Raw genomic sequence first — 26,757 nt, forward strand, 5'->3', positions numbered from 1 at the left:
ACACACAAACACACTTTCACAGTCCATTTGATGTGAGCAGAGGGACATGCACAGATCAAGTGTTCTGTTTCCAGCTCATTCAGATGGTCAGATGTGAGGTCAGCCATGGCTTTAAAGAATGTGTGGTCTTCCTTCTTCAGTCATCTACACTATCACTCCAAAAGTATCCAGACAACCGTATTTCCTATCCAGTGAGTGAATTCAGCTACTTTAAGGTCACTCACTGCTGATGCAGGTGTTCAGTTGACATAAACAACTGGAATAATCTCAATAGAAAGTGTCCAAGCGTCTCCAAGCACTTGCTGGAGGTGTATAACATCCCCCAGCACTGGGCTGTGGCACAGTGGAACTGTGTTCTCTGGAGTGATGGAGCTCCATCCAGTACCTCTAAGATGAGTTGGAGTGATCCAGAACTGATCGTCCAACATCAGTACCTGACCTCACTATTGCTTTTGCGGTTGAATGCGATCAAATCCTCATAGCAATGTTCCAACATCTAGTGCAGCATACCCTTAAATGACCTTAAATATGTGTCCTTTTTGCTTAAAAAGAAAGTGTGAACTGCAGTAACCTCTCAACACACACACACACACACACACACGCTGGGCTGTTTCCCGGAGGAAGGAGAGGATGTGTTCTGATGGTGTATCTGCTTATAGAGAGTGATGAATCCAGTCTGAGTCACAATATCAAATTATTCACTTACAGAGGAGCCAATATGACTCATATTAAACACACTACATTCATCTTCACTTCTCCACTCATCCCTCCATCTCCTCTCCTAGACCCTCTTCTTCTCTCCTCTCCTAGCTTCTCTTCTTCTCTCATCTCTTATTTATTCTCTATTTCTCCCTTTTCCTCTCATCTCCTTTACACTTTTCTTTTGTCTCTTCTGTCCTCCTTTATTCTTTTCACCTCTCCTGTATTCTCTTCTCCTGCCTTCTCCTCTCTTTACTTCTCTTCACTTCCCTTCACTTCCATTCTCAGCTCCTGTATTCTTCTTTTCCTCTCTTCTTCTCTTTAGTCTCATTTTCACCTTTTTTCTTTATTCTTCTCTTCTCTTTTCTCTAGTTTTCCTCTTTTCTTTCCCTCTATTCCATTCTCCTCTCTTTCCATCTCTTCTCTCCTCGTGCTGGGACGAGTCTCATGCTGTGGTTCACAGATGTTTCTCCCCAGAGTTGAGCCAAGACCGTGTGTGTGTGTGTGTGTGTGTGTGTGTGTGTGTGTGACCGCTGCATGCGGCACTGGGCTCACGGTTGAGCTTTTAATCAGAGCCAGAACTACAGACAGAGCCAGGTGCACTGAGAGAGAGAGACAGAGAGAGAGAGAGAGGACAGAGAAAGAAGGAGAGGACAGAAAAAGAAGGAGAGAATAGAGAAAGAGAACAGAGAGAGAGAAAGAAAGAAAGAAAGAAAGAAAGAAAAAGAAAGGAAAATAAAGGAAAGAGTGAAGACAGCTGAGGAAAGATTGGAGGTGGTGGAGGAAAGATTGAAGGCGGTGGAGGAAAGAGTAAAGGCGGTGGAGGAAAGAGTAAAGGCGGTGGAGGAAAGATTGAAGACAGTGGAGGAAAGAGTGAAGGCGGTGGAGGAAAGAAAGACTGAAGGTGGTATAAGAAAAAGTGAAGGAAGTTGAGGAAAGACTGAAGGCGGGGGAGGAAAGAGAGAAGGTGGTAGAAGAAAGAGTGAGGGCGATGGAGGAAAGACTGAAGGTGGTATAAGAAAAAGTGAAGGAGGTGGAGGAAAGAGTGAAGGTGGAAACAGGGAAACCTGTTATAACTGATAAAACAGAAGATTAGCAGAGCTGATGAAGGAGTAAAGGGGAAAGAGGAGAACATGAGCTGTCAGAAGCTACAGAAAAAAACAAGTGGAAAGGTAATAATAAACACACACACACACACACACACACACGCACACACACACACACACACACACACACAGTGCAAAAACTGCAACCCTTACAAATCTCATACCAGTTGGATGACAATATCAATCAAGAAAAAACAGGAAAAGCGTACATTATGTGGAGGTTCTTTAAAAAGGTTCTTCACATTCACAAGTGTCATTTATCAAGACGGTTCTTTAGGAAGCCAGAGAGGTTCTTCTATGGAAAGAACCATTTTTGGCACTTTTTCTAAAGAGTGCAGATAATTAAATACTGGTAAGTTTGTTGTTTGTTGTTTATTGTTTGTTGTATTGCTGTTGTGATTCTTCCTGAGTGTTTCTCTAGTTTCTACTTCCTGTTCTTTTTGCGGCATTAGACAACAAACAGCTCTCATTGTTAAAAACAGCATGGCTCTGTTTCCCCCGTAATTTAGCCGCCAGTACCTTTGATCTAGTACAATACCTAGAGGCCCCCCAGATTTGAGGATATAAGGCTCAAAGCAAGAGCATGTATGTGTGTGTGTGTTGGGTTGAATATATAGTACTGTGCAAAGTTTTAGGCACCTGAGAAAAATCTATTTAAGTAGTTCATTTGGGCACTAAGGGTTTATTTGCTTAGACAAACGCTAATATTACAATAAATACAAACAACATTAACACAATAAACAATGATTTTATGTATGTTAACATGTTTATATAACTGTTTCCAACTATTTACTCCATTATTGTAGTTACCATACAATACCTAGTTCAGCTAATCAATACTTCTTTAAATTAAATCAGGTGTGCTTATGCTGGAACAAATCTATGAGCTGACTGGGGGCGCTGAGGAGAAATCAGGAACCTAACCTGGGTTTATTACATTTATTCTAATATTATTTCATGTTTATACTGTCAAAAACAAACTTACTACTGAATTAAATGATTTTTAAAAACTGTTTTTTTTTTACTTTTCCACGGTCCTGTGTGTAGGAATGTAAGCTCTTAAAATCACAAATACTAAATAGTTCTTTAAACTACACAATAGTTCTTTACACTTACACATCTGTTTTGGAAGGTGGCTCTTTTATGGCATTGCTAAGCTAAAAAAAGGTTCCATTTAACACCTTCAATTTTAAGAGTGTAGAACAGAAGTCAAAAGTCTAAACACATTCACTACACATTTTACTATATGCTGCATTTTAGAATAATTGAGAAGAAATATAAACTATAAACTAATCAGTGAGGAACCTTCAGGGCCTTCTACATTTTTAGAGAAGTCCTAATAATGTCTGGGAAAAAACAACATGTCTGTAGATTTTAGTTCAATTTTGTTTATAGAAATCATTCAGAAAGTTCAGTTTTGGTTGGAAACAAACAGATAAAGTCCTGAAATTAAAGACTGTCCAATCAGGATTTCTTCTCTGTAGCATCTATGTAGATACAGCCATAGGTTAGGCCTTCAGGAGCTGGACTGAGGGCCTTACACATTAGGTTAACTGCTAGCACACACTGTAACTTTTTGAGGTTTCAACTTAAATAGGTTAGTGTCCGGCCTGCCGTAACATTTGAGTCATTTGAACTTTAATTATTAAGTTGATAGAGCATAAAACACATTTCTTGTTCTGTTAACTTGCTCTTCAAAATTCAATTAACTCAAAATTTTATGGCAGCCTGAACTTATTTTGAGTTATTATTATTTTTTTAGTATAGTTAGGAAGTGAAAGTGGAATTAATCAGTCATGTTTTGCATTTGCAATAGGTGGGCCCAGTTTCATGAGAAAAAAATGACTTCACGTTCTAGTTATGTCACTGACTATCAATACAAGTGGAAGTCTAATCAGGCTTCAGTCACGTGTTAGAAATGTAAAACAGCGTTTGCAGCTCTATGCCAGGGCTCTGTACTGAAACAGTGTAAAACTGCTACATATAAGGTCAAATAATGTCATTGTCTGTTAAAAGCTAATAACATTTATGGCCTGAACTGAAGGCCCAGCTCATAGTCATCGTTCGTTACTCGAAAAAACACATGTGGAATCATGCAATGAGCGAAAAAGTGTCAAACAAATTCAAATTATGTTCTATTTTAGATTCTTCACAAGCCCCACTTTTCCTTAATGCAGCTTTGCGCATGTTTGGTTTTCTCTCTCAAGCAGCTTCATGAGGACCCACTTGAGATGCTTGTTCAACAGGACTGCAGAACATACAGATATGTGGAGATTTACACATAGGGTAACCTAGTTCATACATAGGGTATGAACTTTACTGTTTATATTCGACTTAAAAAAAAATGTAGCCTTAGATCGGAATGTCTTTAACATAATGAAGAACATCCATTCAATCAAGTGAGTCCAAACTTTTGACTGGAATTCTACATTAGCTGTATTGTTAGCTCATGTGCCATGTGGACGATGGTGAGCAGTACTTATCGCCTTTTTACCTCTGATAAAGTCCCCTGCGCAGAAGAAGAGAAAATGACATCCCGCAGGATGTCAAATATTATGCAATATAACTTGTACAGTGTGTTCCTTCTTTCTGCTCTGTTGACCTCAGTAAAACAAGACAGCTGCTGAAATCTTTCATTTCGCTCCAGTCTTCTGTTTTCCAGACTTTTCTATTTTCTTCCCATTTTAGCTAAAGATTGACTCAGCATTTAAGCAAGCTAAATATAAAGTTGTGTAGCTGTTTTGTTTTTCGTTATTTAAACCCCCCCAAGCTCCTCTCCAGCAGAGCTGCAGGATGATGATGATGGTCAGCAACTTTAAAATGAGGCTAAGAATGCAAGCAGCATTAGGCATTAGGAATAATTCAACAACATGAGTCATTAGTCAAATTTGATTTTCATGAACTGCTAAAAACTTCTGTTCGAGGAAGTTTATTCTGCATATATCTGACATTCGACAGATTCCAGAATCTCCCAGCATGCCTTTTATGGCTCAATCCAGTGTGAATTCCATTAGGTTCAATTTGGTTTTGCTTGTACGGTGCAAACAACGTATCCTGAAAAGTGTAGCCAAGGGAGTGAGTTTCAGGAAAAAATCTCTAAGAGCATGAGGAAGAACCCCTGTGATGAACCAAGACTCAAAAGGTAAAACTGACTAAGAGCATGATGAGGAATCACTATGAAGAAACAAGACTCAAAAGTTAAAATTCCCTAAGAGCATGAGAAAGAAAGCCTTTGAAGCCTAGAATAACTTGAAATCCATTTGCAGGCAGTGTCAGCACCAGCTCAGCCTGCCTGAAGAGAAGAACCCTCGCATCTAGGCTCTAGAGATAAGAAGATTGTTCTGCCAGACCACCCATGGCTGAAGAACTCACATACACAACATTCTCCCATTCCACAACCTCCATCCTCCTGCTTCTGCTGCCTGGAAACTCTGCTGCTACCCTCACACACTCTCTGTGTGTCCTTCTGGAGTGTGTCCCCCCCAGCAGTCTGTTTACATTCCTCACTTTCACTCCATCATACACACTTTACATGGGCCGAGCATTGAGCCCTGAGGAACTCCACTCTCTCCTACCACTGTGAAAGATCTCTTATCTTATGGAAAGTGCGTGTGTGTGTGTTTGTTTTTTGGGGGGCTGGGGGGTTGTGTGTAAAGGCATTCACCCAGATGATATGCACTGCGTTACGACAGCATGCTTAGGCAAAGCGATTTTCTTGACAGTTACTGGGTCAGATCAATGACAAATAGCAGGACGCCTAATAACATGGTTCAAATATCCAAAGTTTCCAGCCTGCTGCCCTTCTTGAAATCTCTAAGAAAACTCTGGTCACCCAGAACATTCTAAGAAAACTCTTTTCTTCCAAAAAACTGGATTTCCAGAAAACTCTAACACATCCTCACGAAGATTAAGATGCAAGGAAGACTTCATAGTGTCAACTAAGCAGTAAACTAACACAGAAACAGCATTGCTTTTTTTGATAATTCAGGTTAGAGCAGGGAGATTCCTCATAGCTCTGTGACATGGGGAAAAAATTTAGAGAACAAATAACAGGACATTAAATAAAAGATATGAAAGATTGCAGAGCAAATATAAGTTTTGCTCCTGGCAGAATATTTGCCCTCTACTAAGAAGGATATTGCATTCACACCACTGTGTTAAACGGGACAGACTGAAGCAAATAAAATAAAATAAGCACAAAAATTTCAAATAAAAACATTTCTTACATAATGTACACATCAGTCTACCCAAACACACATACACACATGCACATTGACCTATTCCTGGTAATACAACAAGTGAAATACAGAAGTATAAAGACTGATAAAGTTCTAAACAAAAGATTCTGGTACTGAAAACATGCAATATCAATTTAACATTCGCTTCATCGATCAATCAAGATACAGCCCAATGTTATGTCCCAAACGCAAAATCAAAATTTTACTGATGAAGATATGATGGCAACAGTAGATAATTCACTAACATCCTCTAAAGACACATCCTTCATCATTTTTTGACTGAGCTCTCTTTGAATACTCTTTCAATGTGCTAGCAATCATCAGATTCATCCACTCTGGGAAGGGGTTTAATGCACAACCCTGTGTTATGCAATGTTTTTCCACACACACTGTGCAATTACACATTTCCACCAGAGAGGTCTCCAAATCCCTGAATCACGCATAGTGCAGCTTTAAAACTGGTTGAATCCTGCTTTATTTTCAGGTCTACAGTTAGTTGAGTAAAAGCTGCTAAAGACAGGAATGTTGCTGTACAGTCTCCAGCGCTGCGGGTTGTGCCAGAGTTCACAGCAGCACATTCAGAATCAGGAAACATTTCAACATTAGCACAGATACACTCCTGATTAAAACACTCCCACTCTCTCTTTTTCTCTCACACACAAGTCTTCACACACAAAGGCACATACACAGTAGGTGTAAACTTGAACTATGCAGCAACAAGATCAACCACATATTTGCACCATGAACAGGAAAGGAAAGCAGTGAGAAAGAAGTAGCTGAAGCGATTCTGACTTTTTTTTTTTTTACTGAACAGGCCCTTGCGCAGTGTAAAACATTTCATCTCCAGTGCAGGGCTGCTGGATTGCTTTAACACTTTCCAGGCAAATAATAGAAAAATCAAAAAACTGAAAAACCTACCTAAATGCATGGCAATGCTAAGGGTGTGACAACAAACATATCATACTGTATTGTTCCAGATGAGGCTCTCGATTCGATATGCCACACACAAAGTTCTCATTTTTATGGCGAGTACATAACGTTTTTGCATGAAAGGTAATAAAATTAAACAAGCAATCACACAAAGGGTAAACTATTCTTCCTCTGAAAAATCATGGCTAGTGCATTAGGTCCAGCTAGCATCAATCTTCTGTCACTACAATATCCAGCATGCATTGAGCAAATACATCATACAACCACTGAGAATCAAATATCGCCATTTTATTTACTACTGCATGAAAATATTTCAAAAATTCAAAAATATGTTTCAGGGCATTCCAGCTGTTTCAGGCTTATCTCAAAGCTATTGTAAAACCTTTAAAAGAAATATCTTAGTGATCAGGCAGCATGTTCTTAATAATGTTAAGGCAATAACTTTCTGTGAGAGACCTTTTAGGGGCATTAAACATTATGCTTCAAACGTCTGGTACCTATTACCACCACTGGACTCGACAAGTTTCTCTAGAAGGCAGAATTTTACATAAGACCGCTCCGAACAGCTTTGTTTACATCTTAACCATATAATTACGGAGAGAATTGAAACAAAAATGTGGAATTCCCCTTTCGGCAATTCAGTTTGCTAATTTAATTTTTATAAAGCTTTTTTGGAAAACTCACCAAAATCCTGTCAAGCCAGCCAAATTTTTGTCCACCCACCAAAGCACATTTTTCTCACACAATCCAACAAAAGGCCTCCCACTTTTGGGTGGAATCTGCTGAATCTGGCAACCCTTCTCCACTGCAGTGAACCCACACTAATGGACAGCTTTACTCTCACTCTTACCCTGGATGATGTGACTAATAGTGGCAGAGGACTATACACTTTCCTCTAGCTGCAGGACCTGCCCAGTTAGTGCACAAAAACATAGAGTGTCACAAACACAGACAGACGTCTGACAGACAGTTAAAAAAACAACACACTGTGTGTTTTTGTGTGTGTTTTAACGCTAATCAGGGTGTGAACGTGCTTTCCTGGGTGGAAATAAATCGGAACCTGTCCAAACAAGCGTGCACATTGTCTGTGTAAACACACATACACTCCTATACAGACTTAACTCACCCTCCCCACCCAGGTAGAGGGGTCACACCTGCACGTATCACCTCTGGCACTCAGTTGAAGCTGTCATTACAGTTGCTGAGTTATATAAACTACTTATAGGTCATGCCTGTGAACATTCTTGCAGGTAACATTAACACATTCATAATAATTGACAAGAAGGGGAAAGTTCATAAATAGATTTTAAAGCCATTGCTATAGAATCCCAGGTGATTGCTGAGGTGTAGCTAGGCTGTTGGTGTAATATCCCAGGTGGTTGCTAAGATGTTGCTAGGTCAATGCTATGTTATCCTAGGTGGTCGCTAAGGTGTTGCTAGGCTGTTGTATGTTGTCCCAGGTGGTTGCTAATGTGTTGTTAAGCAATTGATGTGGTATCCAAAGTGGTTGCAAGGGTGTCACTAGGCAATTACTATGGTATTCCAGGTGTCTGCAAAGGTATTGCTAGGCAGTTGCTATGGTATCCAAAGTGGTCGGTAAGGTGTTGGTAGACCATAACTATGTTATTCAAGGTGGTTGCTAAGATTTTGCTAAGGCCAGATATTCCAGGTGGTTGCTAAGGTGTTGGTAGGCCATTGCGATGGTAACCCAGGTTTGGTTTCTAATATGTGTGTATATACAATGTATGCTAGTATGTATGAGTCTGTATGTACCGTCTATGAGGGACAGTATGAGAGATGTCCTTAAATTTGAACCTTCTTCTCAACATTCTGCTCTAAATTTCCTATAAGACGTTTGAACGAACACTGTACAAAAACTGTACATGTGATCGGTCCCAAAAGCACAAATGCCCTATTTCTGGATATGCTGTATTATTCTTATGGTTCTAGCTTCAAAGGTGTAAGCTGTGAATATAGCACAGAAAACAACTTTGTCGTTGTGACATAACACTAATTTCTCCTATAATGACAAATGTATTTACTTTTCCTCAGATGCCTGAAACTGCAGGGGGCAGCTGTGTTCCAAGCAGCATTTTCATTTAATTAAGTTTACTTAGGCTTAAGATTATGTTTAGATAAATGGAAAACTAGAGAAAAGCATATTAGCATAGCTATAAACTGCAGTAACATCTTTAGCCTAAATTTTGTCTATACATTTGCCCATGTTCATAGACAACAGTGTGTCATACAGTACCAGAAACCACATAGCATTAGACAAGTGTGTGATGATTTGGGCACGCAGTTAGCACCATGCATTAGCACCTTCCATTCCTTGTTACTTAGATTTGCCTCACAGCTTCAGTGTAAAACTAAAGAAGCAAACTTCAAACACTGAACATGTCTAAGTCCATTGACTATATCTGGGATAAAGGAGGAAACTGGGTAAATTCGTTTTTTGGCCAAACTATCACATTAAAATGTGTAACTGAATAATACGACTGGCATTTAAAGGGTTAAATAGAAGCTACTCCTCAGCTAAAGCCTCTAAAAGTCTCATGGTTGAGTGAGACACAAAAGTAGGGGCTTTTTCTTCTTTACACAAAAGTGCTGTGACACATGAGTGAGCAGTGCATGAGGTCACAGAGTGCCAAGTTAATGATAAGACACACTTCCCCTACACACACCCCCACACAAAAGTGCCTGTGCTCTCACCCACGACCCCGCTTTCAAGTTTTGAGGTTAATACATACTTTCTGCAGGTCACTCTCAAAAACGATGTGTTAATTAACAACACTCTTTCTGTGTTAACACTGTTTTAACACTTTGTGGCTCAGGCTGTCAGACCCAGCTTAGGCCTAAAATGACTTAAAATGAAGGTGAATCACCACCGACATCATAGTTCAGTCTAAGACTTAACTTGTGTAATGTTGACATTTAGCTGATTTTACCCTGAATTGAACTGCACATGCATTTAGTTTAATTTGTTTATAATGGAGACTTTTTAAACTCTTCTCATAATTCAATGTTTGAGACATTCAGTATGGTTTGATGTGAAATGGTACATTGTAGAGAAACTCACTAACTCAGATGTCTTTACAGTTTTGTTGATAGGAACCAGGGGTTGCGATTTCTATTATTTAAATGTAGCATATATGTACATTTTGTAATATATATATATATATATATATATATATATATATATATATATATATATATGTACAGTGGTGTGAAAAAGTGTTTGCCCCTTCCTGATTTCTTATTCTTTTGCATGTTTGTCACACTTAAATGTTTCACATCACCAAACAAGTTTATATTTTAGACAAAGATAACACAAGTAAACACAAAATGCAGTTTATAAATGAAGGTCTTTATTATTAAGGGAAAAAGAAATCCAAACCTACAGGGCCCTGTGTGAAAAAGTGATTGCCTCCCCATTAAAACATAAATTAGCTGTGGTTTATCACATCTTTTGAAAGCTGAGTTCTATTTCCCCTAGCCACACCCAGGCCTGATTACTGCCACACCTGTTCTCAATCAAGAAATCACTTAAATAGGACCTGCCTGACAAAGTGAAGTAGACCACAAGATCCTCAAAATCTAGATATCATGCTGTGATGCAAAGAAATTCAGGAACAAATGAGAAACAAAGTAATTGAGATCTATCAGTCTGAAAAAGGTTATAAAGCCTTTTCTAAAGCTTTGGGACTCCAGTGAACCACAGTGAGAGCCATTATTCACAAATGGCGAAAACACGGAACAGCGGTGAACCTTCCCAGGAGTGGCCGGCCGACCAAAACTACCCCAAGAGCGCAGCAACGACTCATCCAAGAGGTCACAAAAGACCCCACAATAACATCCAAAGAACTGCAGGCCTCACTTGCCTCAGTTAAGGTCAGTGTTCATGACTCCACCATAAGAAAGAGACTGGGCAAAAATGGCCTGCATGGCAGAGTTCCAAGACGAAAACCACTGCTGAGCAAAAAGAACATAAAGACTTGTCTCAGTTTTGCCAGAAAACATCTTGATGATCCCCAAGACTTTTGGGAGAATACTCTGTGGACTGACGAGACAAAAGTTGAACTTTTTGGAAGGTGTATGTCCCATTATATCTGGCATAGAAGTAACACAGCATTTCAGAAAAGGAACATCATACCAACAGTAGAATATGGTGGTGGTAGTGTGATGGTCTGGGACTGTTTTGCTGGACCTGGAAGACTTGCTGTGGTAAATGGAACCATGCATTCTGCTGTCTACCAAAAATTCCTGAAGGAGAATGTCTGGCCATCTGTTCGTGACCTCAAGCTGAAGCGCATTTGGGTCCTGCAGCAGGACAGTGATCCAAAACACACCAGCAAGTCCACCTCTGAATGGCTTAAGAAAAACAAAATTAAGACTTTGGAGTGGCCTAGTCAAAGTCCTGACCTGAATCCGATTGAGATGCTGTGGCATGACCTTAAAAAGGCGGTTCATGTTCGTAAACCCTCCAATGTGGCTGAATTACAACAATTCTGCAAAGACGAGTGGCCAAAACTCCTCCACAGCGCTGTAAAAGACTCATTGCCAGTTATCACAAATGCTTGATTGCAGTTGTTGCTGCTAAGGGTGGCCCAACCAGTTATTAGGTTTAGGGGGCAATCACTTTTTCACACAGGGCCCTGTAGGTTTGGATTTCCTTTTCCCTTAATAATAAAGATCTTCATTTATAAACTGCATTTTGTGTTTACTTGTGTTATCTTTGTCTAATATTTAAATTTGTTTGGTGATCTGAAACATTTAAGTGTGACAAACATGCAAAAGAATAAGAAATCAGGAAGGGGGCAAACACTTTTTCACACCACTGTAGAAATAAGAATATTAGAAGAAGATATAAGAAACGTGTTTTCTTTGGGGACTATTTTGTCTTCCAACACCCTGCATGTACCTTTCTACAATAAATAGATTAAAAAAAAGGTTTATAGGGTTATCAGAACTATAATGAAGCAATGTCTCAGACATCAGGAAGCATATTCATAACCATTTCATGCAAGAGCTAGGCGATATGGCAAAATGTAATTTCATGATACTTCAACTTTTCATGATACGTCACAATATTTCTGACATCTGATAAGTTGGAACAGACAAAGTAGTGCCATATTAAAAAGAAATACCATCAAAACAATGAATACAATTTTTTTGTATTCAATATTTCACTATTATTATTTCAATATTGCACTAAATCCAATTAAACAGGACAAATAATGCTCTCTTTGCAATCAAGGATGCAGTAGCGTTCCTATCACAACCCACAACAGTTCTGACTTGCTAAGTTTCTCTAGAACAAAGCATTTAAAGACTTTGTTTACATCTTTCTATGCAGTTACTAAATAATAAGCTTTGGATGTAATAAGCCTGAGGAACGTAATAAGCCTGAACACTAGCACATTATCTGTGCAGTGTAACGTAGTAAACTACTAAAACAATACTAAAGTAACTGATCTGATAACAACAGTTTGGAGAGTTCTTGTTTTTCTCAGTTCTGACACGTTCACCTCGTAGGGAATGCGGAATGAACGGATTTGGCGGGAATTTTTGAATCTCCTCCGTTTCCTTCATGAGACAGCAGCACCACGCCCACTCTGCTGCCTGACTGAGCCAAACGCTCAAAAAAATCCACCCAGAAAAAACTCCACAAAACTTGGCACGCATTTGTTTGGAATGGGAAAGCACTTTAGGCAAAGTGTGCAACTGTGTGTACGAGTGCATGTGTGTGTATGTGCGTGTGTCTGTCTGGCTCCATGCGTTTTCAATCCAAGAAAGCCTGAGAAAAGGCGCTGGAGTGGAGAAACACCAGCTATCCGTCTGAAACAGAGCCACACATGGTGGAAGAGCAATAAGAAATAATGTGGTATTTCAACATATCCAGCATTAAAGCAATTACTCTCTCCATGCTCTGCCCACTTCTCGTCCCATCATAGCTACTGTTGTGAGGTTGGACAAGCTTTACAAAATCCTGGTAAAAATCCCATTCAACCTAATGAGAAACTGTAATTCACAACTCAGTTTATATCACAACACCTACATTTGGAGAGTGTTATCCCTTTCAAATAACATTTATTTTCTATGTTGAATGTGAAAGGCAACACTGTTAGGACAGTTTTTGGCAAGAAAACACTTTTTTTTCAGGAATAAGCATCTGACTTATAGGCTAAACAGAAGCTTCAGCTGTTTTAGTGCTGCTAGCGGACACTGTAGCCATAACCAAATATGATTGCCATGTCTTAACTGTCAAATTCGAGAAACTCAGAAAGACTGAAGTCAACTACTTCTATCAAGGTCCCCTATTCACAGAGTTATTACCGCCCCCTAGCATCTGGAGGTTTGGTTAGCCCTAGCATAAATGCAAAAACAGTACAATGCACTAAATTACAATGTAAAAAGTTCACAATAATGATAAACTAGCCTCAAATATAATTTTGTAATTAATGCAGGGCAAGACAGGATGAGATGATGTATAAGAAAAAAAGACAATGCAAAAGAGAGAAAGTCAATGGTGACTCTTGGTTGAAGGCTACCTTCATAGGGGCTTCATAACAAATGCATAAGCACTGAATAACATATTTATAAAGCAGTACTTAAGTATTTACTGGTATACCAGTAATCGCAAGATGACGTGAGTTATTTTATTAAGTAAATGACATTGTATTGACATAAGGGGCCTAAACTAAAGAGACAAACATTTGTTCTTTTAAAACACTGTTATGAAGGATCATTCCCACGTTAAGGAACTTATAAGGTTGAATTCTAACTGCATCATAGCATAGTATTAGAGATAGTAGCCCATTACAGGTAGCAGCATAATAACAGGTTATTTACATTCAGTTTGGACACCCTTGGTAAATGATTTTCTAAGTACCATACACATCCTCCTCTTCTGTGCATTCAATGCGCTACTGTTTATTTGCTAAGTTTACATAATGGAAAAAAAAAAATGAATAAAACACCAAACATGGGCTGTGCAAAAGTTACGGTGTATTTTATGTTTGTTTATTGTCTATATGTTAAACTCTTTTTGCAGAAAAAAAGCCTCGTATAAGTTCCCTGTAGAAGATGTGTTAACTTAAATCAACAAAATGTGTAATTTGACAAGGGCTGTTCAAACCTTTGCCAACTGTAATGTTCCAGCAACCAAATGAGCAGTGCTAAGTGAAAAATGTGGACAGTCCAGTGAAAGAGCCTTACAATCTAGTAACACTCCTGACCTCACGCTTCATTTCAGAGATAGACATCTTAATAGCCCCGGAGGAAAAATGACAATGGCTCACACACAGTCCGGCTGCCGTGGCTCCCACACCACGTGCACGATGTGATTTACCAATCATGAATGACTCACTTGTGCACGGAAACACACGCGACACAAGCAGCAGCATGATGCACGGAAGACGATTCAATTCAACTCCATTCATTCCTGCTACCGTGTTTATCTCTCTGAAGATCAAATGTCATGTCATTAAAACATTTTTATCACAACAAATAATGTTGTATTTTATGCTTTATATGTTACATGGGCTACATATGAACAGATACAGTGATCTATACTTGGAATATGAACAAAGAAGTATGTATTCATGAGCATTGTGATTGTAATTGCACCCGGTGTCATTATAAAACACACTGCCATTGGTTGGGAAGATTTCATGCAACAAGCAGCCATCATGGAGAAGGAGTTTCCTAAATTTATCAGGGACAACATTATTAAACATTACATGAAAGGAAAAAGCTACAGAGCAATAGCAATGATCTTAAACTTCTCTGTTAGTACAAATGTTTTGAAAATATGCAATTACAATGTTCATGGAACCATATCTAACTAATTGACAGGTGCACCATGAAAGATTTCACAACTTGCTCTCGGACTGGGATGGAACTGTTTGGCAATAATAAAATGTTTGGAGAAAGAAGGTTTATAATCCCAAGAACACCACATTAACAGTGAAGTATGAAGGTGGGAGCATCACGATATGGCTCTGCTTCTCTGCAAATGGTGCTGGGGCATTAGACATCATCGAAGTAAACATGAATGAAGCGATGTACCGGGAGATATTAGAGGAGAATTTAATCTCAAGAAATTGAATCTGGAGCGAAGATGGATGTTTCAACAAGACAACCAAACATACAGCTAAAATAACTGGTTTCTAAAAAGGTGAAGGTGCTTGCATGACATCTCCTGACTTGAATAACATTGATAATTTATGGAGTTTTTTGACATTCTGAGTCCCTCATATCCTCGTAAAATTCACTGTGAGACCCATTAGTATCATTTACATTACAACAGACACATACACTCCCATTCAAAAGTTTGGAATCACTTTTCATACTAATAATTGTAACTCAATAATAACTTCACACTGAAAAGTTATAAACTAGACGCCAAGTTAAACAGTTTATTCTCAGTTGAGAGTATTTTGGAAACAATTAGAAGTGATGACACAGTAAAAAATAGCAAACATTATTAAGTACCGAACTGTAATTATCTAATTCACATGAATTACTATGAATGGCTTCATTCTTAATGCTATTCAATTTCCCCAGTATTTAAGGAATAATCTACAGCTTCATTCATCCTTCAGTTTAACAAATAACTTCAAAGCTACAGAATGTGTGCATCATATTATAATCACTTTATACATATATCTGCAACAAAACAGGTTTTATAGTACTGACAACAATGATTCCAAACTTTTGAACGGTACTGTACACCTGTACATCAGCACACTGTCTGCTTTATATACAGTGTAGTCACAAACAGCGATGCATGTAAATACTGTATATTCACTGTACACCAGCTACTACATAGGTGACACTATATACCCACTGCCACACAACCTTAAGCATATACATACTGTAGATATAGTGTTAGTATGCGTACGCATATAGCAATGGATGCACACAAGTACATACATGCACTGGGCACCCGTTAGTACCCATAAATGTCATGACAAGCTAGCAAATTTACTAGGCTACTTACACATACGTGCTTAATTTCAACACAATAAGCATGTAATACTGCCAAACTACACTCAAAGTCCACTCATAAGTACAATACAATAAACATCACAACAGATTGTATGAGATACACAGTACAATATATTTGAACACACCGATAAAGAGAGAAAGTGAACGATGCCAATGAAACTATAACAGAAGCACAGCACAGTACTAGTGACAGTAGCCCACTATAGCATAGTCATAGATCAAATATTATACAAGCAACCAAATAAACAGTGCTAAAGTGGTAAATCTGGACAGTCCAGTGAGAGAGAAGTCCATTAACTTTCCTGCCCACACGCTTCTTTTGACAGACATAATTTTGTTCTGAAAATGCATAAAAATAAACATAGCACGTGTGTCCCACTAATCTCCGCACTGACCTTACAGATCTTCCTCTCCTCCGCCTCTCGGTTCGAACTCTCCTGTAGCTCCGTTTTGATTGACAGCTGACAGTTTGGCCCCTGCCCCCTTCCCCCTGACCTCTGACCCGCGGGGTTTGGGATGGGCAGAGCGGTGTGTACGGGCCGGGCACCGGCCAACGGTGGCCGCAGCTTAGAGGCTACTCCAACCACGGGCATTACAGCGGCTCAGACAGAGTGAGGGAAAGAGAGAAGAAAGAGTCCAGTGTGCGTGTCTGTGTCTGACGTCCACTTTGGAAAGGAGGGAGGAGGAAAGAGAGGAAGAGACAGGAAAGAAAGAGAGAGTGACAGACGGAGAGAGAGAGAGAGAGAGAGAGAGAGAGAGAAAGGCGAGAGGTAGAGAGAGAGAGCAGCCACATGCATTCTTCAGTCGCTCTCACAAAACTGAAAAAAAACTCTCCACCACTCTCTCCTCCTTCTCTTCTCTACTCCTCCTCTCTTGCTCTTCCACTCCTCCTCCTCTCTCTCTCGCTCCCTCTGCCTCTGTCTTTCTGGCTCTCTCTCTTTTTACTCCTCCCTCTCTTCTTTCGTTTCGGCTGCGCGCCTCTAGCAAAAACCAAACAGCTCTCTCTCAGAAGGGGGCGTGAACTTATCACCACAGAAGACCTGCAGAGAGAGACAGAGAGTGGTTCTCTCTCTCTCTCTCTCTCTCTCTCTCTCTCTCTCAATTCAATTAAGATCAAATCAATTATGGGAAGTGTTATTGGTATGTTGGTAGTGGTATTAGTTGCAGTTAAAATGTAACAAAGAATTTAAATCTCTTCTCTTCTCTTCTCTTCCTGTCTTTTTAATTCTCTATCTCTTTTATCCTGTTTGTCTTTCTCCTTTCCTTTATCCCCCTTTCCCTCATTACCCCTTTCTTTCCTTCTCTATCAATCTCTTTTTCCTATCTCTTTTCTTCTCTCTCTCTCTCTCTCTCTTTCTTTCTATCTCCCCCTTTTCTCTCACTTGTAGAACATTCCACAGCCGCGTGTCACACTCCAACTGTCAAAACAGGCTCTCTACCTCACACTGATCAGTGCACACACGCATACATGCACACTCACACACTCATACACGCACACACAGCTGGATCGTCCTGATGCTGTGAGGAAAAAGAACAAATGAAACGAGGAAATAAGAAACACGAGGAAACTTGTGGGGGGTGTTAAAGAAGCAGGAAGAGTATGGATGTGTGTATGTGTGTGTGTGTGTGTGTGTGTGTGTATGTGTGTGTGTGTGTGTGTGTGTGTGTGTGTGTATGTGTGTGTGTGTGTGTGTGTGTGTGTGTGTGTGTGTGTGTGTATGTGTGTGTGTGTGTGTGTGTGTGTGTGTATGTGTGTGTGTGTGTGTGTATGTGTGTGTGCATGCAGTGTCTGAAACATGCACACACACAAACACATACACATACTGAAGTGCTCTGTCTGGTTCTTGAACTACATTTCACTGCTGCCAAACTACACTCTCTCTCTTTCACTCTCTCTCTCTTTCCTCTCTCTCTCCCCCTGTCTCTCATTCAATCATCTCATCTATCATCTCCACCCAGTACATGGAAACAGTTAGTGAGTGGAGTGAGAGGTGAGAGAGGGGGAAACAGAGAAACAGAGAGAGGGAGAGAGAGCAGAATTAGGAAGTTATAAAAAGTTAGCTAATGAAGATTCCCTCTATATTGAAGGGTTCACCTTTTAAACACACACACACACATAAATAAATAAATAAATAAATAAATGGACGGATGGATGGATGGATGGATGAATGAATGAATGAAGTATTCACATCTTAGATATTTACAAGGATTATGTTATGATCTATCCAAACCCCAGGTATTGATAGAAACATTAAAAAGTTAAATACAGAATCAACGTTTATAGTGTACTTTCTGCAGTGAGGTGTCTGTCCCAACCTCTAAATTTCAACTCAAGACCTTTTTAATTTCTTTTAAATGTATTGAAGAAATGCTGTTCTACATTTTAATGTCAATAATGTTTTAGTCCATGGGCGGAGCCTTATTTTAGCCACACCCCTGCATTTCAGAACAGGAAGTAAGACTGCATCCTTCTCTCTCATGGCCACACGGTGACCAGTTAGATATCATTGTTTTGTAGTAAATGTGTCTCAAACGTCTGAAAATCAGTGTGTAACATTAAGAACTGTCACTACTGAAACAATTCATTTCTGCGTTTGCTAGTCATGTAGATGGAGTTCTCAAAATTAGCTAACATTGTCACTACCAACACAGTCACTACTGAAATATTTGATACATTTAATCATGTATTATAACAAAATAGACATAATTAAGGAATAGTGTCACTCATAGCAAATTTTAGTCTGAAGTCCACGTCAGTCAAAAGTCTGAAATGTGTTTTGAACCAGTTCAGTAGAATCATCCATATACATAAAACAGACAGCACACAAATAATCTAGAAATAATGTAAAGGTTGTGCAAAAGGGGTCATACGTTGCGGACTACAGCTGGCTTTAGCTGCAGAAAACTATAGCAACTTTAGAGTGTGTTCACAGGTTTGGTTCAATTAATATGAACCCTGATGTGAACGCTCTGTCAGCTCGGCTTGTTAGAAGTGTGAACGCTGCCATTAGAATTCTGTTGCAACAAACTCCACTTCCAAAGCGGAGTTAGTTTGAAGTATGAATGCAAAATGGTTCAATAACATCTAAATAGACCAACCACAGAATGAACTGTTGTCTCCTCTTTCTACAGACCTGCTCTGGTTTCTGCAACAGACGAACTGACGCTGTTTTCACACTTCGGTGTGTTTTATCATCTTTTCAGGAGCTCTGACCTGGTCATCATTAAAACGGATTGTTTTGGTTTTAATGTGAGACTGAGGCATGTGCAAAGCCATATAAAAACACACCATATCATCACTGCTAGAACAAAACCATCTCCAAAATATGTTTACAGAAGAAGGGAAAATGTTCTTAAGTTGAAGTAAAAACATATTTTCCACGTAATGCTGAACTATTTCTATTGGTCTATCCATTCTGAAATTTTCACACAAAGAAAGGAAATGCTGTTTAATAATAAATAAAAATTAAAATAAAAAATAAAAATTACAGCAAAAATGGAGATACAAGGTTTTGTCCCAACAATGTCAATATAAACACATACGACTGCACCTATGATCGATATTGTGTATTCATGTGTGTATTAAGATTAAGTTTTAATGCTTTGCAAAAGCAATAAGCTGCTGGAGGTTGTGGTTTTGCACTGATTTCACTTTCACTTTCAATATCATCATGGCAGATTGCTTTAGAATATTGCAACACATAGACAGATAAAACAAAAGTTTGCTGGAGCCTGTCCCAGCAGTCATAGCTAAGCTAAACTAGCCAGCTATCCACCCACACACACATCATCTAAACCGCTTATCCTGCATGTCTTTGGACTGTGGGAGGAAACCCAGGCAGAACACGCAAACTCCACACAGAAATGACCCTGGTCAGCTGGCCAGGAATCGAACCCAGGCCATTCTTGCTGTGAGGCGACAGTGCTACCCACTGTGCCACTGTGCCGCCTTTGTTAGCTTACTTTTATCGTGATCCATAGAGTGATTAAATGCAAGCTACAAATCCTGTTAACCAGAGAAATAACAAGGTGTTGCATGGAAATTACGCTTCAAATATTGTTTTATCTGAAAATATATTTAGGCAATACATTAATTGTATTTGCCAACAGGTGAACTCTGAGGATCTCTTGTGACATCAGACAACAGTGGTTAAAAAAATAAAAAATAAAGAGATGTTGTTTACTGTCACAAAAAACCTCCCCAAAACTTCTCAGGAGAAAAAAAATCCAAACTACCATTTTAATAATAAATAATAATTTGTTAGAAATAAATAATATTAATAAATAATAAGTTGTGAGAAATTTTACTCACCAACCTTAAATCTTGGAAAATTGTATTCATTTTAATTGTAGAAAATGTTTTCAGTCAAGCTTGTGCATCCAGGCCAGTACCACTAGACTTCATGAGCAGACTGTGTTTGTTTGAATGAGCGGTGTGAATCTCTCTCAGGTCCTCCAGCCCTGAGGGAATCTGGACTCAGAGAAGATCTGGAAAGGAACCAGGTGCACTGAGGATTCCCTGAAAAATGCTGAGGAGGATGAGGAGTTTCACACAGCATCTCCCTCGGGAGGGTTCAGAGAGTGTGTTCTCACAGCAGCTACAAGCAGTGTGTTTTCTCACTTCACAGGTGAGGCTTTCACACCTTTTCACAGAAACATCTCAGCAGGCCAGGCATGCACAAATCCCACACCACCTGCATGCTGCTGAATCAGAGAGAGGAGGGATTTAATCAGCCTGGGTAGTATTTCTCTCTATATCAATAATTATTGATCATTATTACATGCATTTCAAAAGAGTGAACTATAAGTCTATTTAGTATGTAGAAAGTATGAAGAAAACTGATTTCTTGGAACCACTTTCTTTCTTGGACATGGAACCACTTCCACTTTGCAGATGGAGAAAAAAAAAATGACTTGATACTTTTCTGCAAAAACTTTATAAGCACACCAGACTACCACCGCAAGTCTTACACAGCACCAACCCAAGGGCGTTCCTCTTACCATGCTAGGGCTGACTTCCCAAAAGTGCATAATAGAGCTAAAAAAGTAATTTGGAATTAAGCGACATGCATACTTGACATATAGTGCACTATTTGGCTATAGAAGCTAGAATTTTAAAACGTACATAGTTAGCACTCTATTTAGAGAGTATGGAGCTGTTTAAGATTTAGCCTGAGTTTGTTGCTGCTTCTGATTGAAACATGGACAACTGAAGTGTGTAAGCCATTCATTCAAGTGTGATATTAATGATGGTTGTTAGCTATCTTTTAGCCAGTTAACTAGCTGATCAGCCCAGGTCTAGTTAAGAAAATAAGCTGTCAGCTCCTCAGTTTAAACAAAAACAGGTTCTTACTTCATCAGTACACTCAGTGGTCCATGCGAGCAGCATTAGAGTTAAAGATTATTCCATTAACATCACAAGGATTTTTCACAACGTTGTGCAGTAATACAGAGTTCAGTTGTTGTGAGGTGGTCATACATGTGCGTATACCAGGTGCATAATGAAATTTAAGGACTGGAACTGTCTGTTCCATAATATACTGTACACACTGCTGGTCTGGAACAATTGAACTGCCTGATTTTGAATTCATTTCCTTTGAAAACTGCCTAATATTGAAGACAATTCCATATGATACCATGTGAAATACCAGGCAAATGTTTGGACACACCTACTCCTATTATTATATCAAATATTTAATATAATAACATTTTTTTTACACTGAGAATTTTGTTTTTGGTAATAAATTTAAATATGGGCATCAATTGCACTATTTTATATTCAGAGATATATTAGGAACAAATCAGGGTCAAAACGTTTGACTGATGCTGCAAGTAGAGTAGAAGAGAACAGGCAGAACATTTCTGGTGAAGTGCCACATCTCTGTGGACCATGAAGCTCTCAGCATGCGGTGTAGAAACAGTCTTGGATCATAAACTGTGCTGAGAGGGATGATGGATGAGTCGCAGTAAAGACGATGATGACCGTACGGGTGATGATACTGGTAATGATAGTGTTCACTCTGTAGTGATCGTCATGGTGATGAGAGTAAAGTCAACTCCTCCCAGAAGCAGTAAAATCTCCAAATTTCCACCTCCAACATCTACTCCTCTCAAACCAGAGCAGAAGTTACATTTCTAACTGAATGCTGTTTCTGCAGAGACAGATTAGCACAGCGCTTCGATTTAAAAGGCCTCCAAAACCACAGAAGACAATAAAGTGCCAGATAGAGAAAGAGAGACAGAGATAGTAGCTTAGTGTCTGGATCTCTGTAAAACCACTTTCTGTGACAACGTCTGCTGTAAAAAGCACTAGACACATGTAATTCAACTGATTTGAACTGAATAGTCAAATGGAACAAGAACCTAAGTGTATTATTTGTCCTATAAATATCATAAGCAGTGGTCATTTTTTAAAAAAAATGGGGGACGCAGGATCAAAATGAAATGACCAAAAAGTGTGAAAGTGTGTATTTCTACACAGCAACCTTACAGTCACAGTAACCTGATGGTTTGATGTGACAAACTCCTGATACATCCAAGGCAGCTTGGTATGTAAATATCAAATATGGATGGAATTAAAATACTAATAATAAACAAAAAACACATTTGAATTAATGTCACATAATCACATTATTCCAAAGAGGATAAAAACAGGGTATCGCAGTTTAACAAGGAAGGTGATTTTTGTCTTTCTTTTTATTTATTTATTTATTTACATTTGAATGGAGTGAGAAAAACCCCTTGCATTTCCCATCAAACTGTGTCTTGAACTCAACAAACGATGATTAATAAAACGGATCTTAATTGGACTGAACTGTTTTGAATAAAATTTGAATAAAATTTAAATGTGAATAATTACATTGACCATGTTCACTTTATATTCACACATCTGTGATTGTATTTCTTATCCCTGAACTGAATTCAATTCAGTTGAGCTGAACTGAAGTGAACTGAACTGAATCAAATTGATCTGAATTGAACTGAAAAGTACAGAACTAAAATGAACTGAATTGAACTGAACTGAACTAAATTGAATTGAAACGCCCTGACCTGAGAGCAGACACATAAAAGTTAGATCCCAAAAGAAAAGCAACGACAAATCTTCTCTGCAGCCCAGGTGCAGATAACGCATTAAAACACACACACACACACACACACACACACACACACACACACACACACACACACTGCATTGCAGATACCCACTTAAAGCAGCCGAGCAGCAGTAGAAGAACCTTTGTCGTTTCGTTCTCCCAGCATTTCACTGAGGGGGACTGGAGCTGACGCTGAGAAAACTCGCATAAACACTGCCATCTCATCTTAGGCTACCTTTATATTAGGGCTCCGAAGATTAGTCAATCAAATTGATTTGTCATAATTATGGGAAAATCCCACCATTGAATGCAAAAACAAAATTGCGATTAATAATCTATAATGATCATATGATCCACTGTAATACTGTAATACCCTACAGGAAATTCAGAGGGCGATATGGCGTCTATTGTTTCATTGAAAAAGCATTCTCTTGATTTTTATTTTTATTTTTTTTGTCTTTATTTTTATTTATATATTTAATTTTTTTTTTCTAATTTATTATTAAATTTATTATTAACATTATTAACTATTATGTGAGGCTGAGGTGTCAGGATGATCTGATACATTTTGTATTAAAAACAGAACACACCTGGAAGCAGAAAACACTTTTGTAGAACATCAAACAGAACCAAAACAGCTTATGATCACATGGAACATCCCTGTTTGGCTGTTGAGAACATCACAGAGCAGCCAGTGAAAAAGCACATACACACCCATACTAGTGTGGTGTCTCTCCATGGTCTTTTGTAAGTTGAAAAAAAAAAAGCAGCTCAAAAACGACTGGGTACTCAGCAACTTATAGAACTGGAGCCCGAATCAGAATAAGAACTATGAGACTGAAACCAGTTTCTGTTCCACCTTAAATGGTGCAGCTACCTTGCGCACCAGAATGTAACAGCCGCACCATTTAAGGTGGAACAGAGACCTACAGTAAAAAGCTAGTGAATAAGAATCTGTAAAGGAACTGCTGACCTGTTTGTTAGGCTCTATCAAATCCATCAAAATGTTATTGGAGTACATGGAACAAGTTACTCCCCACTAAGAGATGAAAACAGACTCACACGCACACAGTACGAGGAAGATTGACCCCGGCCCACGCCTCTCTGGACCCTCCCCTGTCAAAACAAATCTCATGAGGGGTTGATAGTCACGCACCTGATCCACAGACATGACCTTATCTAAACCCTGCACACAGGATGGCATGGGAAAAACACACACCCACACACACGCATACACACAGGAGGATTCCGGGTCCAGTCCACCTACAGCACAAAAAATCACACAGCAATCAGGGCTTTTATGGCACATTATAGTACAGAGACATTCATCCAATTCAGTAGTACCCAATACCCATCGGCAAACCATGACTATTAGAGCTAGCCCTTCAATTTGGGCCATAAACGTGGCTAAAACATGAGGAATAAAAACAAAATGCAACAACAATGCTAACTTCTGCTAGTGTCCCTATATGATTCTAGTGCTTCAGATTTTGTGCTGATTGTCTGAAGGCTGTAGCAAAATTGCAGCAAAAATGATCGCTATAGCTACACAAAACTTTGTAGGCGCTGCAGTTATTAGCTACATTTCATAAAACTGTAGCGGCTACAGCTATTAGCTACAAAAAGTAGCACGCTACTTAGCTTCTCCCCCATCTCAGGTACTGTGATATAAACTGAGTTGTGAGCTACAGTTTCTCATTAGGTTGAATGAATATCTCACTGTAAATGTAGGTATTGTGATATAAACTGAGTTGTGAGCTACAGTTTCTCATTAGGTTGAATGAATATCTCACTGTAAATGTAGGTATTGTGATATAAACTGAGTTGTGAGCTACAGTTTCTCATAAGGTTGAATGAATATCTCACTCTAAATGTAGGTATTGTGATATAAACTGAGTTGTGAGCTACAGTTTCTCATTAGGTTGAATGAATATCTCACTGTAAATGTAGGTATTGTGATATAAACTGAGTTGTGAGCTACAGTTTCTCATTAGGTTGAATGAATATCTCACTGTAAATGTAGGTATTGTGATATAAACTGAGTTGTGAGCTACAGTTTCTCATTAGGTTGAATGAATATCTCACTCTAAATGTAGGTATTGTGATATAAACTGAGTTGTGAGCTACAGTTTCTCATAAGGTTGAATGAATATCTCACTCTAAATGTAGGTATTGTGATATAAACTGAGTTGTGAGCTACAGTTTCTCATTAGGTTGAATGAATATCTCACTGTAAATGTAGGTATTGTGATATAAACTGAGTTGTGAGCTACAGTTTCTCATTAGGTTGAATGAATATCTCACTGTAAATGTAGGTATTGTGATATAAACTGAGTTGTGAGCTACAGTTTCTCATTAGGTTGAATGAATATCTCACTCTAAATGTAGGTATTGTGATATAAACTGAGTTGTGAGCTACAGTTTCTCATAAGGTTGAATGAATATCTCACTCTAAATGTAGGTATTGTGATATAAACTGAGTTGTGAGCTACAGTTTCTCATTAGGTGAGATTTTTACCAGCATTCTGTAAAGCTTGATCAACCTCAATACAATGGATACAAAGATCACATTTGTGTGCACTTAGTCACCCCCATTATAATTTGAATATATCTGAACTTTACATTTATTTTCTAGTGTATCTGCATCCCAAATTCTCCAGAAAACAGGCTGACGAGGTGAGTGTGTGTCCTTTAACTAACAAATTCAAATGAGATAACTGACACAAGAACACAGACTAGCAGAACAAAGAGTGTTTCAGAGAAAAGCCTGTGTTTATTCAGGGGTAAACAGGGACGAAAAGGGAACTTAATCTTGTAAACATTAAATGCTTGGGTTCCTGTCGCTCTAAAAGCATTGTGTGTGTGTGTGTGTATGTGTGTGTGTGTGTGTGTGTGTGTGTGTAAGAGACAGGACGAGTGTTACAATGAATCAAAGAACCATTTTGCTTCCCTGCAGGAAATCCTCCACTTACACTGCACACACTGCTGCCACTCTACTGTAGCCCCTACATCACTCAGCAGCTCAAAGTGGACCTCCACCTCACACGCATAGACACCCACACACACACGCACACACACACACACACACACACTCACACTCATTTACATACATAACTACACACATACACAAACACACACTTACATACACACATTTACACACACATAGACACTAACATACATATTTACCTACATACACAAATTAACACACACACACACATATTATATTTCTTAAAACACACACACCTATAATCCATAATTCCAATTTTAGAATGATGAACCTATAAAAATGATGAAATATTAGGCAAACTATTTTTAGACCTTTAGACTTTGAGAGCACTTTATTTCACTTACTTTCATGAGTATTTGAATATAGAAATATGGTGCGTATGTATACAAGTTTCATTTCATTATAAAAAGTTCTGTTCTTTGAGAATTTATAGAGTATAAAAATATTTTTTAATCATATTTTCTCATTCCTTAGAGTTTAATTTAATTTCCAATTAGTTTCTCTCTTGTTTTTATCAGGGACTAAATAGGCAACTTTCAAAACAGGTTGAAGAAAAATATAAAGAAAAAAAGGCAAATGCTTGCAAAATCAAACATTTTAGGCAGTGACAAACACACAAAGGGCCGCAACATTCTTGTTGGACTGCATACTGTACAAGTCTAGTTTCTGTG

At 38.7% G+C, this 26,757-nt stretch overlaps 1 protein-coding gene across 1 annotated transcript in view; it reads right to left on the reverse strand.

Annotated features, from left to right (window-relative positions):
• nav3 (neuron navigator 3) overlaps positions 1–16,867 on the reverse strand; it is a 218,438-nt gene extending 201,571 nt beyond the window's left edge. The window contains exon 1 of the mRNA XM_036561812.1: positions 16,381–16,867. Coding sequence (XP_036417705.1) covers positions 16,381–16,578 — 198 coding nt within the window. The 5' untranslated portion in view covers positions 16,579–16,867. The remainder of the gene's footprint in view (positions 1–16,380) is intronic.
• Positions 16,868–26,757: the final 9,890 nt, after the last annotated feature.

The sequence above is a fragment of the Colossoma macropomum genome, unplaced genomic scaffold (assembly GCF_904425465.1).
Source record: "Colossoma macropomum unplaced genomic scaffold, Colossoma_macropomum, whole genome shotgun sequence".
NCBI classification, from domain to species: domain Eukaryota; kingdom Metazoa; phylum Chordata; class Actinopteri; order Characiformes; family Serrasalmidae; genus Colossoma; species Colossoma macropomum.